Genomic DNA, 18,429 nt, shown 5'->3' on the forward strand with positions numbered 1-18,429 from the left:
GAGTGACGGTATCAGTTACAACGTTAGCCGACGTTAACTTTCTCCGACAGCGTAACCAACCACAGATATTAAACATGTTATTACCTCACGCGTACGTTAATTAAATAGCGAACAGTAACTCACGTTTGTTTGTTTCCCCTCCACAAACAAAACAATAACACGTGTTCAGGTTAACGTCGGACTGTCGGAGGACTCGCAGCTATGCCGGACGTCGAACCGCTCAGATTCCCGTCCAGGGAAGGACGACCAGGTCAGCAAGGTGAGAGTAATGAACGGTATTAAACTGTAAAAGAAGTGGGTTTTAGTAATTAAATGTTCTTAGTTTGTGAAATAGATCTCCTTTAACGTTACAGGCTGATCTATGTTACTTTGTTAAAGTCCAAACAGGCAACATAGAATCTGATGAGAACTCCAAATAGGAAACTAAATACAAACAAATATGGACGACAGAAACTATAACCAGTGTGGTCAGTGGTAGGTTTTTGATGAAAACACACACCATTATTTATTGAGCTGTCTATGAATATCAAGTTTATTTGGAGACCACACCTGTCCTCATTTAATACATAGTAATGAAATGTTCTTAGTTTGTGAAATACATCTGCTTTAATGTTACACGCTGATCTATTTTACTTTTTAAGTCCAAACAGGCAAGTAAAATCTAAGGGAGACTCTCTGTTACTACAACAGATGATAACTCCCAACAGGAAAATAAATACAATCAAATATGGACGACAGAAACTATAATCAGTGAGGTCACCAGATACATTGTTCATTTTGACTCTAGGTTTTTGTTAAACACAATTTAACGTGGTATTTATCGAGCTGAATATGAAGTTAATTCGGAGACCACACCTGTCCCCCATTCACAGTAATAAAGCTGCCCACACAAAGCCCAGAGTGTGCTGAGTGGACTGCAACTCGGAAATTATATCAAGTAATCGACTACAGTTTTATGATAATTACAGTTAAATATCTAATGCCATTAGTGAAACGATGTAACTATTGGCCATCAGACTCACTTGGGCCTGCTCTGTGGCTATAATCCTCCCTGCCGGTATGATTTAGAGCCTATTCCCCCCGCTGGTGACGTATTGCCTCACCACCTTCCTACCCCACTTGGTTCTTTCACTTTGTATTATTCATCTAAACTGCTCAGCAACAGATGGCCTTCATTTCAGGTGCCCCCACACGTTTTTCACTCGACGGTTCCTGTGTCGGTCTGAGTCAGCTCACTTCTCGCCATTGTTCAATTAATGGATCGCCAATTGCAAGATATCTGGTATCTCAAGTGGGAAAGGTTCAATTGTCTCACATCCAGTTTGTGACCTTTTTTATACTGATTTAAGTATGGGTAGTTTGTCTTTAGCTTCCTGACAGTTATGGTTGTTATGAAGGGGCCAATTAACTACCCCATGTGATGCTGTCCTTGGAAAAAAGCCAGGCAACACCAGACGGGTGCATGATCGCCTGGTGGTGCATGTTTCACCCCCCCTTGTGACAATCGATGATACTCTTGTGGGTGTGTGCGCCTACACTTGGTCCTCCTTTGGGTGGCGTACATTGAGGTTCAGCTGAATCTATGGGCGGACCCTTTTTTCCCAAGCCTGGTACTCCTCACCCTATTAAGTTAAGCACAAACATATAAAAGTTGGCCCTCAAAATATATTATATATATTACTATCTATCTATCTATCTATCTATCTATCTATCTATCTATCTATCTATCTATCTATCTATCTATCTATCTATCTATCTATCTATTTATCGATCTATCTATCTATCTATCTATCTATCTATCTATCTATCTATCTATCTGTGTAAGATTGATACGATCGCTCATAAGAATTGAGAATTCATAATATAATATACCTCTCTGTACAGTTTTGTCAATTGTACAGAACTAATGTGACTTATATTGTATGCTATTTCCTGTCTTATTTTAAAAACATGCTTTTCTAAATAGTCTGTAATTGTTTCCTGTCTTTTTATCTAATTACTACTGTAAGTAAATATATGTATATCAAAATAATATACAGTACAGGTTTTTCAACTTTTTGCCACCAACATCAACTTGGTCTTAATTAACCTTCAATATTTAGATGTTGTTACTTTTAGTTGTGAATGAGCATGTCATGTTATTGCACGATAATATAGACGAAAAGTCAGTATTTCTCAGACGGTAATGTGGATTACTGCCATCTGCACTGCTTTTTTACCCATTATTTCAGCCAGATGGCGTCCTTTCACCACTAAGAATTGTGCCCTTGGGTTTGTCTTGAGATGTTTGAATTAGTTGTGTCTGCTCTGTCACTGATGCTTCCAATATATTGCAGGGTTTATGCAACCAGAATCAAAGAGATAGTAAAGAACCACAGAACATCTTTCACAGCCAAATACATTTTGTAATTACTTCTCAAAATAAAGTTATTGAAGTAGGGTGAATGTTTGTTCCAACAAAAGTTTGTTGTTTTCTGATTTATTTATTTTTTCCATTAAGGGATGGTTCATCAGTGTGTTATTTATGAAATATTTCAGAGGCTTTGTAGAATGATAAAAGACATCTGTAGGTAGGGTTGGCTTTTAATTCCTTCTCTGAAAACAATTGTTTGTATGTCATAAACTGAAGTTGCATTAACAGATCTTAATAATTTGTGTTTCTCAAGATCAAGAAGATCTTCAAGCCGTCTGCTCTGGTCGACATCGCACATGTGCTCTACTTAACAGTCCCTTGCCATGTGTCAACAATGCTATTCACCATATCCAAGAGCTGAAGATGACAGTGGAAAATTGGTGGCAACAGGTAAACTGATGTCGGATGTGATCGGACGCGTGAAGTATTGTAAAACAAATTTCAGAGAGGAGTCAAATTCTATGCAAAAGCATTTCTTTCCTTTTGTCTTGTACTAGTCTGGAAAATATCTGCCACAGATCAATCAGGACAAGCATCAATACGGCAACACTTTAAGGTGAAGTCCTCTAATGTTTTTAATTGTCATTATTTTATTTTTGTTATATTCAGTAGGATGTAAAAACACAACATGAGTTTAACTCCTTTTTTTTCACAGATATCAGTCCAGAGACTCAGATACTGAATCAGTGACATCTGCGGAGTTGTTCGTCGAAGGCATCGCAATTAGTGCGCAAGGTGAACCCCTTTTTCTTTTTTAACACCATGAAGTAATTTCTAAAATATTTGTTCTTAATGTTTTGTCAAGCAATAGAAAAGCAAACACTATCCCAAAAGCCAATGTAGATAAAGGAGCAACACAGAAGTGTGTAGTGTGCACTTCCTTGGAGAAACTCTCGGTTTCGTTTCTAGCAGTAATAGCTTGTCAGTGTGACAATAATTCCTTCCAGTCCCAGTTACTGGTTCACATCTTTTGTCTACATGGTCATTAAAAAGATACCAACCAGTATCCACTTCAGCTAATAGAATACCATAGATCTTTAGGGTTTATGTTCATGTGCACTTTGTAGTTGGTCAGATTATGTTAACACATCTTTGCAAACACTAGTTTACTTTGCTTGTGTTATTGAGTTGAAAGTGCTACACAGTACAGTACAATGCAACAATCTTCTAACGTTTTTAATCCTCTAGAAAGTTGTCCTTTATCGCCACTATTGAAGAAAATAAATGATGTCCTTGGAGAAGTCGTGTGTCTGATTGAGCGGCTGGAGGCTGATCGGCAGTATGCAGAGGAAGCTCTCCAAAAAGAGAAGAGAAGGAAGCAATTTTTGGAGAACCAAGTCGACAGTATTACCCTTTGGAAGCAACAAGAGCACTCCATTTTAGTCCAAAAAGGTCTGTGATTGAGAAGTTTGGTATACTTTCTTCATGACAATATCGCGATGCATAGATAAACAATGAATAGATTTTCCCAATACATTTTTGACTATATGTTTTTTTTCCCAGAGCACGAGGCATGCATTAGAGACATCGCTGAACTGAAGTGGCAGCTCAAACTAGAAAGAGAGAAACTTGAGCAAGCTCAGGAGAAACTGTCATTCATCGAGGTGTGGAACAGGAGCTTACACGAGGACGTCAACTTCGCCAAAAAACAAATTCCCATTGTGAAAGAAAACCTGGACCTACAGAGAGGAATCATAAATCGGATCAACATAGCACAAGCTGAGGTAAACTCCAATTTGTTTCATTCCTGTCTATGTAACCAGAGTAATAAAAACTCCAAATAAGGTACATTTTCCGATTTGTTTCTTCCTCACACACTTGTTCTTTCTCACTCACTCACCCACTTCCTCTTTTTTAAATCTATTTTAAATCCACAAGTGGCATGGCACTCGGGATTGCAATGTGTGTTGGTCTAGCGGTCCAGTGTTTATCCAACACATTGGTCGAGTAAAATCATTCCATTTTAACAAATGACTGGATTGCCATGAAATTTGGTACAGACATTCATGGTCCCCAGAGGTTGAATCCTAATAACTTCAATAATTCCCTGACTTTTCATTTAGCTTTTGTCCTTGTTAATTTCTTTCGTTCAAGTCAGGTTGCATCAAAACCTAAGGACTGAATTCAGCTATATGAATATGCCATAAAAGTGTGTCAATAGAGAGGAGAGGGATGGAGAAGATACAGAGGGGTCAACATTGATACGAAACCGCTACATGGTTGCTAAATGAAACACCAGACTGACAAAGGAGGTGTGTTTTTTATCAAGTCATTGGCTCTGAGTGTTCTGAACATATTAACCCTGGGCTTTGATGTGTTTATCTTTCATTTCATAGGGTTAATAGCTAGGCTTCTGGATTTTCAAATGTTTGCCAAAGCTTAACCTATGTGCACAGCCTCACTGTTGGCTCATGGCAGTGGCTTACTAGTGCAGTTTGGGATTCATCTCTATTGATATATTGTCATTACCTTGAAGAAATTGTTCTCTAATAATAACTGAGGAAAAGAAAGTACCATGATCTCCCCTCTTCTATCTTTCAGACTGATGAAGTATACTCAAACACACACAACGATTTCCTACTGGTTGACGAGGAGAGAAAAAAGATTAAGCTGGACACCGACAATGAAAAGAAGGAGCTGGATCAAGTTCTGTTGATGACTAAGAATCAGCTGGCGAGCAAATTGTGAGTATCTAACTGCAGTGAAAACCGACAGGTTCACCATACAGTAGTACAGCTAAGACAGAAGACATCTGCCATGAAAAAAGTTTGAAACGTTGATGTCAGCAAGTGCACAAGGAGAGTATACGAAGTATATATACACTAAGTACCACTGCTGACTTTTGTTTTAAGGTATATCTGCTATGACTGTTTTATTCTTGTGGATTTGTTATTTCCAAATGCTTTTTTTCTGTGATTTCTTGAAGGTTTTATGCACTGCACACTATCAAAGCACAAAGGAAGTTACAGAAAAACAACTGAAGTCAAATGTATTTATCCCTTTTGCATCATGTTTGATAACCACGCAGTCGGTAAACATTTCATTTGTAATTGCTTCTCAAAGCATTTGTGATTGTCTGATTGTGCCACTGAAAACACTTGAATCATATAAGACGACTCCTCAAACAAATATACAGTCAACTGCTGCTTTAAATCAGTGTGCAAGGTATATTAAACTGCATGTATCCATAGCAACAATACTTCTGCTTGATGCTGCTTTACCAGATGATGAGGCTCACCGTAACGGACCGAACCATTCATTTAACAAACTTAAAAGAAATATTTCACGATTCAATATGAATGGCTTTTTAGATTTGTTCTTTGAAGTCAAAACCAGGTCATGAATCATTTAAACTCGCTGTGGGGACAAAATCAATACAGGTTTGATTCCTTAATCCTTACCTAAATTAAGGGTATAGTTTCCGATATCAGTTAAGATAAGATAATCCTTTATTTGTCCCACAGCGAGGAAATGTGCAGTTTGACAGCAGTAAAAAAGACAAGGCACATCAGTATGAAATAATACGAGTATGATAAATAAGTAATCAAACAGTAACGATATAATAAATAAGTAAACAGTAAAACATCTAAAATATAATCTTAGACAGACTGAATGGTTGAGTTCACATTATTGCACATACGAAAAAGGAAATATGAAATGTTGGTATTGCAGAGAATATCAATATTACACAGTGCTATACGTTGGTATTGATGTTGCACACAAATGAATATTTTCCCAGTTTTTGGTATGTGCAGTTTATTGGGAGCAGTCTGGAAGGAAGGACCTGCGGTATCGCTCCTTCTCATACAGCAGCTGAAGCAGCCCAGTGCTGTGAGAGGGTCCTGCATGGACATGTTAGTTTAGCCGTCATTCTCTTTTCTCCCACCACTCCCACTGGATCAAGGGGGGATCCCAGGCTGACCCTCCTAACCAGTTTGTTAAGTCTCTTCCTGTCAGCGGTCGAGATGCTGCCTCCCCACCAAACCATTACATAGAAGATGGCTGATGCCACCGCATAGTCTTGAGGAGTGCTCCCTGCTCTCCAAATGACCCGGGTCTCCTCAGCAGTTATTCTGCGCTGTCCCTTTTCTGTAAAGCGCTTTTGTTTTGTCTGTCCAGTCCAGTTTATTGTTCAGGCGATCACCCAGTTATCATGCTGTGTCGCTTGACTTGTATTATAGATTATTGTGTGATTCCCATCAAAAACGGCCTTTTAATGGACCAACTTTAAAACACAAGACAAAACTTTTTTTCTCTCTCCAGGGGCGATTTAAACCAGTTGAAGACGCTTGAGGAAGGCATGTGGGCAGAAATGAAGAATGCTGAAAAGACGATTGCACTTACGGAAAAAAAGAGCGCAGCCACAACACAACGCATCCCTAAAATGATGGAGCTCGAGAAAACAGAAAATGACTGGGTAAAGGATATTGTCTAGATTTTTTTTAAAGGTGGAGTTCAACAGTTTATAAAAGTAGTCCAGTTCATGTTTGTCTTCTATTACAGAATCTGCAAACGAAGCTTCAAATTGAGGATGAAATGCGAAGGAACAAGAAATTAGAAGAGAAACTAATTGCACTGCAAGAAAACATTGAGAAAACTGTAAGTATTGTCACAAAGGTGTTAAAATCATGGAAAGAAAAAAAGGTGGGTATTTCTTTATAACATTGGTGCTGCTTTGTCTACTTATGTGTGTCTTGATAGTGCATTGGGTAGAGCGCGGCTCATACCTGCCAGACTACGATTGGACTCTCACTGGAGCCATGCATGCTAATAATGTTTGAAATCATGACTCTGTAAGGTGTTTTTGGAGAAGCGCATCCACTCAGTGGCACGCTGTATGTTATGTTATCTGCAGAGACTTCACGGGGAAGCAGAGGTTTCCTGCACAGAAGAGCAGCTCCTTTCAAAACGTGACGCTTTTGCAGCTCTTCGTAAAGAAAACATGGAGTGTGAACAGAATCTGGAAGACTACAAGATGAAAATGTCTAAGAGGTACAATATCAAAGTCAAAACAATGACCTATTTGGCATTAGTGGTGAGCAATGCTAATGTGAGCTTACCTTTACTTTTCTGTGTGCTTTTCTTTTTGTTAGCGTGAAGGCAGTGAAGCAGATGCATGAGGAGAGGAAGCAGATGCTCCAGAAAATCATTGACAATGACAAGCAGTGGGAAAAGGCCAAGGAGGAAATGACCCAGGTTGTAGCTCAGCACAGTGTCACCCAGACTAAACTGGAGGAGCAGGAGAAGCTCACCTTCATGGAAGAACAGAGGGCCAGGGTCAGTGACAACATATGTACATGTTCTATGTATACTGCATGGGTCACTGTTTGTAGGAAAATGTGCGATACCAAATGTTTTCTTCTCTGTGCTCTACAGAAGGAGATTGAAAACTTGAGGAAACATCTGACAAGTCAGATGTCTGCCCTGGAACTACTGAAGGTAAATTCATGAGGCGCTTCAGAGAAGAAAAATGCAATCACAAAATTGTGACGCAAACAAAGTAGATTTAAATTGAACTCTTCAAAATACATCACTGTATTTTTGCAGACTTTTTCAGTTTCTGTGGAACACTTTGATTGTATATGATGAAAGATATGAAGAGGTGAAGCTTCACAAAGCACAGTCTCAATAAAAAGTGAACATTATACGTTCCATAAAGATAGTTTTAAATGGCTGTATTCAATTGCATAATTTTATACATTCCCGCACCCTTTACATTTCCTGTTACTGCTTTACCCCCTGTAAATGTTTGAAGCCTTTTGGGTAATGACATTCTTCTTTGTGTTTTCTATTGCATCAGGGTCAGTGTGCAAATAAAAATAAAGAACTGTATCAACAGCAAAGGAGCTCAGAGCTGGCAAACAAAAAACTTCAGAAAGAATTTGAAGAGGCATCCACAGCAACAAAAGAACTGGAGACAAAAGTTGTGGTAATGATACATCTTAATAATTAGAATCTCCGTCTGAGGATATATGCACATTAACAAAAAGCAATAAATAAAAGAATGTACACACAAGTATGAATGAACTGCATTTGTGATTAATCTTTTGTTGAAATAGAAAATCCAGAAATTGACAGAACACTTTGAAAAGATTCAGTGTGAACACAGAAACACATTAGTTCAACTTGAGAAGGAGGAAAAACTCCAATGTGACCACCTGAAAGCTGCTCAGGTAAGAACAGAAAAGTAAATGTTTGCATAAACAATTCCTCCTGTCGCCAAGTCAGGTTCACTCTGTAAAGCTCAATGAGCACAAAGCTAGTTCCAGCTATTTATCATTCTTTTGTTGAACAAAATAATATCTCTCTCGAAACACTTTAGAAGTAAATACAGTTTCAACCTTAATGCAACTATTTGTTTCCAGGATTCACACGCTGCCGTTGTCAAGAGATTTGACTACACCCTGGGCAGGATGACTGACCTTACAAAGAAGAGCGGATTATACCGAAACACTTCCGATAAAATGGAAGAAATGGTCGAAAGCATGCCAGAAGTCTTGGCAGAACTTGAGTAAGTTAGTAACATACAGGAAACACTCAATCTAATGGTTTATAATTTCGACATCTGGGCCTACTGGCTGTCTCAAGAGTCAAAGTCAGAGCTAAACACTTTTCTGTTTACCACTTCCTCCTCAAATGACTTGAAACTTGTCTTTTTTAGCTTATTTTTAAAATAGCCTTCAATAACTGGATGGTGAGGTTTTGTCATAATCTCTTGTATATCTTGTCTGTACTTATTTCTTATTGTTAATCTTTTATCTTTACTGTATGTTTATTGTTCTGTAAAGCACTTTGACTTTCCCCATTAAATGGGCTATACGAACAAAGCTGTTGCCTATAACAAAAATAGGATATTATTGTTGAAGAATACTCAATCTTTCTTCAATATCAGCCTTTTTGAAAGGCAAGGCATTCATAATCAACCTTTTCTCTCACAATGTTGAGTGTATGTGATAATATAGTATTTCCTAAATACTGTAAATGTCTTGCTTTGAGTATACATCTACAGGCTCTATAAGCAAGATATTCAAAACTCATTTTAGGAAAATAATTGTCTTTTTATGTGTTTGATTTCCCCTTCCAGAAGTGTTTTTGAAGCGATGGAATTCAAAAACAAGTCAGCTGCTCTCATAATGAGCACCTTGCAGTCTGATATTAATAACTGCCAACAACGAGCACAGCGATCCATGCAGACACACACTGCTCATGTTACAGCAAGAAAGAAGGAAATGGAAGACATCAAGGTAACAAAATGTTGTTCAGTATTACTTTCTGTAAATACACAACTTTTTTTGTGTCAAAAAATACTGTGAGACAAGCTGTGTAAAAAAAAAAAATATATCTCATTGTTTATTTGTTTGTGGATTAGTGTCAGCACATTGCTTGTCACAATACTTCCCTTAAGATGCAGAGAAAAGAGCTGTGTGCAATTAAAATTACAAGCCATGGTCAATCTTGTTTAAGTGCTTTTCCCACAAATGACAACTCACTGTTGTTATAGTCTTTTGTCTGGACAAATTTGATGATGCGTGTCGTGGTGAGATGCTGCTCCTATTTTGTTACCTGTAGGCCAACATTTTCTATATAGCGATTTCAATGTAAATTGTTCGCAATATCAAATAAGCATATGATCTGTTTTTTATTTTTTATGCCAGTGTCAGAAATAGGCTATTGTAAACACACAGGTACACTCTGCACAAAATGGCATGTATTTGAACACTCCTTTGTAAGAGAAACCCCTATTTATTGTACGGTTTTCATCTGCAGGATTATCAGCCCCAGCCAGAGCCTCTTTGCTGATGGGGGTTTCACATGGCTTATCTAATGTGAAATCGCCATGTGGTATATAGTTTCATTAAACGGTGATCAAGAATGCATTAGTTCAAAACAAGAAAAGGCAATGGAGCTTAAGCCGCCATGCATCCAAGTGCAGCAACTTTAAAGAAGTTGTTGGCGTGAGACAATTTAAGAATTAGAAGTCTTCCTCATAGACACAACTCCCATTAGCCAGATAAAAGTTAGCCATGCAAAAAAAAGGGTTTAGTCTTTTCACTTGACGAAATAAGATGAACAACAATACTCCTCTCCAAATAAAAAGATCAGGGTCTAAAGTGCGAAGGAAATTGGTCACTTTAATCATTGAGACCAATATAAAGCACACATAATGTCTGCATTAGCATAACATAATAAGCAGAGTGTGCATTCAGAAACCACAGTGCGTGAAGCAGAATGGTTAGACTCTTTTAGATATTTCTTATAGAAGAGATTTCTTCTAAAACTGCTGACCTCATACTACACTCTCATAAGCTGCTGTGGGCCACAGCTCCTCTTCCCTATAGGAACTAATACAGGTCAGTAAACCTAATATCCTGATGGGAGTCAGTATGTGGATATGTTAAATACAAGCTAGTTGTTTTTAAGATATCCAGGGTATATCTCGGTGAAATAGGCCAACTTGTTGGAATCTGTGGTCATCTCAATTACCTCCATACACATCCCAAAGTGTTGCGTCTTTCATAGGTGCACCTGTGTTTTGATTCGATCGGGGCTTGTCATTTGGCGAGCACAAAGTAAACAATGCAAACTGCCGACGCTATCAGTTTCTTATGGGCAATGAAGTGTAATTTGTTCCATTTACACTTCACAACAGCATCAGATGGGCTTTGTCAGTGCTGCATGGAGTAATTAAACCTGAAATCAATAGCAGGCATTTGTCATGTTTACAGCCCCTCTTTCTGCTGGGTTAAACTCATCACTTTAGTGCTGTTCTGTTTTACTGCAGAGACACACTTCATTATGTCTGTAGGTAGACTTGAGGTATTCACCAGCCACATACGTGGGGAACATTGTTGAAAGGAAAAAAGGACATGCAGAGAGACACAAACTCACTCTGACTATTTGCTTAATTTCCCAGAAAAGTGTCCATTGTTGTATCCCTGCTATTTATATTGCCTTAATTAACAGCACAAATAAAGAAAGCGTGTGTTGTGTTGTGTTGTACGCACACATCTTACAACTAAAGTATCTTCTTAAAGGTCATTGTGTGTCACTGTACAGTATGCACAGTACTGTATATTGACTCTTCAGTTCCCATCACCACAGTCACTTCTTGGGTATCTGTACACGTCGTGAAATCATTGATCTATGCGTTCATTCATTATGTATTTTACTTCTCTACTGATAATAATGTTGCCTCAGCAGTCGTTCTTCTGCTAGTGTCGCTGTGTACTACTCCAAACATATTGGTAACATGATCATCTTACTAATACAACTCCATCTGAGAATTTTGATTGCTCTCATTGCCAAATTTATATTTAAGTGTGAGAAGTTGGTGGTGGTGAATCAGACGCACCGGATCGGTATCAGGGCTGACGGTGACCTCGTGAATCGGATGTGGTATTGTATTAAATATGGTTTATTTTCCAATGTTATTATAAAAATCCAGATTTTCCAACATCAATTACATCTATTTAGTCTCAGAGGGACACCAACTCAATGTTTTATCACCGCAGTGATCCCAGGTCTCATATTACCGAATATACAAAACTATTTCAGGGAATTTTGCACAGTAAGATATTTAAATTTGGGACTTAGAAAGCTGGCAATGGATCAGTAGTAGCTGGTGACAGATGCTTTAAAAAGATCAGGATCAGGATGTTGAGATAATGTGATAATGAAGAGGAGGTATGTCACAATTACAATAGCTACAATATTGGTGTGCAGATGACACTGTGCCAGCTTGTGTCTTAGTGGTTATTCATATTAGCTCCCAGTATTTAAGTTTAATATTAAAAAACAACAACACCTGTTCCATAGATACTGTGCTCAGTATGTGTGCTATGTGTTCATGTTTGTACGGTTGTTTATTTGTTACTATCATTCCTACGACATGTTTTTAAAAGTTTTTTTATTTTATGTTCCTTTTATATCTCTTTACATTAAGGTAACAAACATGCACAGTGTTAAAATACATTGTAATACCTAGTGGGGAGGTTTTATTATAAGTCTCCTGCACAATCTATGCTGTTTGTTGTTATGTACTTTTGATGTCATTGTTTTCTTGTTTTCACTTCCCTTTGTGCTAAACTAAAACGGTAAACATATTATTTACCTTCACCGTCTTACCTTCACATTTTGTTTTCATGTGTTTGTGTAGTTCGCACTAATACTTGCACTAGAGGAGAACCTACGGCTGGCAGGTGAGTACGAGGGTCTGCAGACGATCCTCATGAAGGCCAAAGTAGAGGCAGTGTCTGCACTGAGCGAGAAAAACCACGCACATGGATCTTTTTATTACTACACACAGGTACGGTTTATATGTATATATTTTTGTTATGTTTAATACCACCCCTCTCTTCTGGCCTTGTTGCCTTGTGTTCTATTCCACACTATTCTCCTTTGCACCAGATAGCTGATCTGTGCATGGGCAGTATATCTCAGAGGGTTTTAGTTTGGCACCCAGTGAGGAGGTGTCTGCAGCAATCTAATAATGATGAGATAACTTGAGTGGAGGAGGATGATGGATGTGACATAATGTAATGATAGCAATGTAGTTTTGCCACCAAGGGGAGTAAAGAGAGAGGTTGATGGCACATGTAAATATTATACCTTCCACGTTTTCTTGATTATAGTTTTTCTAAGGCGGCCAGAAGTGAAACGTTTTATTATCGGGGTGTTACAAATTTGCCTCTGCTCACCACAGCTCACACACCATTGGTTCGGGATCAGCAGCAAACGCAGGTTAGGATCAGATAATGAATGTGCCTTCAGTGCTAAAATAGCCCGAGAGGTCTTGACTAGTTGAGGGAGACAACTCTGCAGCATTTTACTGTTAAATCTATATAGTTTTTGTCACAATTTAACTGGAGTGGAATTACACATGACAAGCATAACACCAGGGAGAAGCCGCACTGCTCCTGCAATGAAAAAAATCATATTATTTGTTCCAAAAATGACTAATACCTTTACTTGAGCAATTCCTCATCTAACTGCATGAATGTTATCAAGTGAAAAATGCATGCAAAAATAAAATCCTGTGGACAGGATTTTCCACGCTCATGATCAAAGCCTGATTTTCTTTTACTCCGGATTCAGCCTTCACCATTTTTGTTTGTTTCAACTCTACACTTCTGTAACGGCAGCCTCTCGGCTAGTGTTTTATGCCTGAATATAGTTTTTTATAACAAGCTTATGATCAACAATGTTTCTGAAATGTAGATCACATTTAATCTGATTCATACAGGAACCTTCAAGCACCCCTCTTCCCTGTTTCAGATGTACAATTATCCTTATATGTTTGATTTTGATGTCCCAGTTAGTACATATATTACACAATGTGATTACCATGTGTTAGTAACTGGAGGCAACAAGGTAAATGCATTTAACATGGTCAGGATCATTTGAGAGATCAGAGCATTAGCGTGAGCGTGTGCGTGTGCGTGTGCGTGTGTGTTTGTGTGAGAGAAGCCTCATGCCAGTCATTTTGTGTGTTTGAAGAGCCCATAATCTCTTTCATTATATTCAAGTGAGGAACACAATGAGTCTCTCTTAAGTATCCTTGAAATACAATCCTGACAACAGGCATTCCTGACATATAGCTCAAGTGACACGTTTAAAACCACCCATATTATGATTTTAGGATGCAGCACATAAACACCTTAAATCGAAACTGGCATAAAGTGCGGTAAGAATTCTACTATTATACATAACCCATCGTTGATATTCACATTTTAAATCCAGGTTATAGTTGTACCTCGATAGCTGACATTATTACCTCTCCACAGGTTGACACCTTGAAATACAGCTAATAATTGCAGCATTTAGTGTCAATCTTGCTACGTTAACTTGAGTGAAGTGTTATCAACCATGTACCTTGACTGTTCGTGATGGAATGTAACTGAGTCTGAGGTATTTGTACTTCTACACTGTTAAAGGTGAAACTACCCATTTATAAGTAGTTCAAATTATCTCCACCACACTAAAATGCTGCCCATATTTAATCCAATAATATAATATATAATAATCACAGGGCCCTTTTTTGCAGGGAAGTACTTTTACTGTACTTTTGATACTTTATGTATCCTTTGTTAATAATACTTTTTTCTTAAGTGACATTTTCAATGGAGCACTTCAACTTGTAATGGATTGTTTTTGTATTGCAGTATTAATACTTTTCTTCAAGTAAAGGATCTGAACACTGACGGTAGTGTGCTATTTATTCTATATTTATTAGCATTGTCACCCAGGTTGGATGCAACACATTAAACCATCATCAACGTTTCTTAATAGGTTTGTAAATGTAAATGTGCTACATGTATTACTACCATGGCCATCCTCCATTACAACATATGGGATATAAAAACATGTATTATTTAAAAGAAAATGCAGATTACAGCTTCAATAATACGTAATTAACTAAACTGTTCCATTCATTGTGGTTTGTGAAGGCTTTGTAGTTTTGTAATGGAAGATGTATGTCCTATTAATTAATTGTCCAATCAAGAGACACATTAGCTGATTTATCAAATATTAGATATAATAGTTTTTCTTGAAAAGAGAGAATGTGGAAAAGCATTATGATATGTCTTCATCAAATATTCAACAAATGTAAATACATTCAAATAAGCAAAATTGTCATTTGTAAATGAAAAAAATGAACGATTAATTAGCATCCGATAGCACTTACACTATTATATAAATCCTGTACATGTAAGCATTGCTTTGTTTATGTAGAGGCTTTCAGCTCTTGGCTTTTAACAGGGAACACCATAAAGAGCATTCTTGTTATTGTCTTTCCTTCAGGAGCTGATGACTGAGCTAATTCGCTTTAGTTTTCAATGCACTGGGGAACACATTGCCAAGCAATGATAAGCTTTGTAGGAAGAGTAGAGAGATGGGGGGGGAGGGAAGCAATGGCATCTATCAGAATTTAAACCTCTTTGCTTGAAACTGTGTTCAAATAATAAAGCAAGCAGCATGTCTTTCCAAGAGACTAGGAATAATTTCTGGTTTCAGTGGGGGGTTCATGACTCTGTGTGTATGTGTAAAATATGTCTTGAGGGGATTGGTATAAAGTTAAACTGGGTGAAGTAGAAATATTTTACTCATCAGCTTTGCAGTCACAGAGTTTGCCTCGGCTAGAACAAAACTGCTGAAGCATTTAGAGAAAATTAACCCCCCATCCTGGCAGCCAGATGTGACTGGATTCTGATGAGTGCACACGAGTGGGCAGAGAAACCAAGAGACTGTGAAATTCCTGTCAGGCCCGTGTACTGCAGAATGGGCTATTGACTGCTTTCTCTATTCCCCTCCATCATTCTTCTTGAACACTGCCATTAATTTCCTCTCCTGCCTTACCAATTCCTTTTCTCTGCCTTCTCCCCCCTAGCTCTCTTTGTTGCAGAAGAGGATGCACAAAGCTTTGGTGAAATACTTCAAACAACGCAGCCTCTACAGCCAGGCTGAACTGGACCGGTGCCAGGCTCTTTCTCAAGAGACCGACCAGAAAATACAAACAGCCCAGGTATTTGTACACATACATGTAAAACAGGCTGGAAAACAGCACCGACTGTCCCCATTCATTTAAATGGTAAATCCTTCTATTCAACTTTTTTTTTTATCCCATTCGAGGTATTCTACCAGATGGAAGCGTGTTCTTTTTGCATACTACAGTAACTCCATGCTATGCATGGCATTGTTTGAGCCTCATCCGGCTAGTCAGTCACCTTGTGTCTTCTTTGCCAAGCGAGGGCAGCCAGGCAAGCATCCACCGAGACTCCGTGCCTCGCTGCTATGGCGGAGTTAAAGACGCCACGCCACCGTTACATTACTCTCTATACATTCAGTCATCAGATCACAGGCTGACGTGATGGATGATGCGTCTGCTAGAGTGCCTCTGCAGTGACCCCGTGTCTGAGGCTGCCTCTCTAGATAACTCTATATACACAACACTTTGTGTTTGGTCACATCGCATTAACATTTGAGCCCGATTCCTGTTTAGCAGGGGGTGTTATTCTGACTTTGCGGATAATTCAGAGTGAGTTCATTACAACGCAGGGAGGATATCAGCGGCTCCTTCTTTGTGAACAGAGTAACCTTCTGTCCTTCTTGCAGAAGAGTAGCGACATATTCTACAAGGTTGAGAAGCAAGGATCTTCAATTAGAGGATAATCGGTGTCTAATCTGTGCTGTGATGTGAGATGAGGGCAAAGCGGACGGAGGGACAGTGATGAATCTTTATGAAATGTCCTGTCCAGCATTACCCCAGAGCCAGGTGCCATGGAACCATATCATGAAACTACTTTTTTACTTCTTCAGTAGGGCATTTCCAAACCCCTAAGTGGCCATGTTTATCAGTTGCAATCCAATCTGTTGTGTTTGCTTAAAAGAAAATTCCTATTTTGTTTATTGTTGTTCACCAAAATGAATCAGATATGCTGGAGGCCAAATATGCTCAGATTTGATTAGAGGTTTTTCCAGGGGAGTACCTAGTGGAAATACTATTAAGTGGTTTCCTTCTCTGTTCCTCCTCCTCCTTTTCCAATTCCTGATATGTTTTCCTGATGGGCCTGGTCCAGACATTACAGGGAGCAGCCATGTCTCAGTGGCCCAGCCTCAAAAGGCCCCAGCAGATCACAGCTCAAGGAAGGGAGGAGTGGGGCACAGGGGGAGGAGCTTTCAAAGAGCCGCAGAGTGTGAAGGACAAAAGACCTGGTGTATTCAAGCGCACCACCCCGTCACCCGTCACAGCTCAGTGCAGGGTCCATCAGAGCAGGCAACACTCACTTTAAACAGGCTCCTCATGAACAATCCAGCTCTGCGCCTAAAAAGTACAACCTATATGAGGAGAGGCAACAAAAAAGGGCATAAAAACACAATCTGTATAATTACTTAAATATTAAGACCTTTCGTGTGATCCGATTACAAAGAAATGCACTGCCAGTACGCAGATAGGTGATAATACAGTCATTACTAAATGCAGAGATTCACAATCGCATCATGGATTATCAAAGCACTTTGTCAGAAAGAAATGAAGAAATCAAAGGAACTGATACCAGTTGTGACTGGAGGTAAAGCGGGCTCCCGACAAGGCCTGTACTAATCCATCATGTCCACTTAACCTCACAAGCAGAACGTAAGAGAGGTCAGCTTGGCGCTTTTCACGGCTAAGGCGTGCTCGAGTCTGAAGCCAAATGGCAGTTTGTTCAAAAGTAGCTTGAGGGGAGGAAGGCCGAGGAACCCTAGGGTGGGCGTGGGTGTGGGGGGCGGTGGTGGGAGTGTGGAGGGGGATGGGAGGGGGGGGGGGCTGTCATCCTGTTACACTCCTGCCAGAACTGGCAGTTCAGCTTTGTGTTCTGCGAGTTTCCACTAGGGATGGCATAATTGACAATGGCTAACAGCGGAGAGCAGTGCAGAGTCTTGTTGAATGGCCAGTAATGATTGGAGCAGACGCCCACTGCCCCAGTCCCAGGGGACTGTAATCCAAGATCCTGTTTCTGATATAATTGTTAGTCAGAGAATTTCTGCATGGCTAGGCCAGTTCAGATTCCCAAGCCGGTTGACAGTGCCAGGCAGTTTAATAGAAAAACTGGATGCTGAGGTTTTTAAAACAGAGGAGCACTGAACCTGGACGTGGTTCACCAGGAGCCTCTTGTTCTCCTTCCTCACAAAAATACCAACGCGATGGTAACTTTACTTTCACAAATGTAGACTCTCCGTCAGCTGTGTGTGTGTGTGTGTGTGTGTGTGTGTGTGTGTGTGTGTGTGTCTGTGTGTGTGTGGGATGCAGATACAGCGAGGAGTTTGTATTATTGCCTTTTCTTAATTAGCTTGTTTTCATTTATTATGTTATTCAAACAGGAGGGGTTGTCAGCAGAAATTCAGCTCATCGGCGCATTCCTGCAATCCTTGACGGATGACTCTACTACCACTGACGATGCCGGAGTGAACAAACAAGCCAGTCCAGGATCGAATGAGTAGATGCCTTCAGTTCAAATAGCAGTGTAATTGGACATTCA

At 39.2% G+C, this 18,429-nt stretch overlaps 1 protein-coding gene across 1 annotated transcript; it reads left to right on the forward strand.

Moving 5' to 3' along the window:
* Positions 1-201: 201 nt before the first annotated feature.
* Positions 202-17,202, forward strand: ccdc178 (coiled-coil domain containing 178; the record flags this gene model as incomplete). The annotated part of the gene is made up of 19 exons (XM_079237710.1): positions 202-259; positions 2,667-2,803; positions 2,911-2,969; positions 3,069-3,148; positions 3,602-3,805; positions 3,917-4,137; positions 4,955-5,097; positions 6,677-6,830; positions 6,917-7,012; positions 7,269-7,405; positions 7,507-7,690; positions 7,790-7,852; positions 8,214-8,342; positions 8,473-8,586; positions 8,779-8,924; positions 9,498-9,657; positions 12,570-12,719; positions 15,801-15,935; positions 16,990-17,202. 19 exons carry the CDS (start codon positions 202-204, stop codon positions 17,200-17,202), a joined length of 2,583 nt encoding a protein of 860 aa, XP_079093836.1.
* Between the last annotated feature and the right edge of the window lie 1,227 nt (positions 17,203-18,429).

This window comes from Taurulus bubalis (genome assembly GCF_910589615.1).
Source record: "Taurulus bubalis genome assembly, chromosome: 1".
Classification (NCBI taxonomy): Eukaryota; Metazoa; Chordata; class Actinopteri; order Perciformes; family Cottidae; genus Taurulus; species Taurulus bubalis.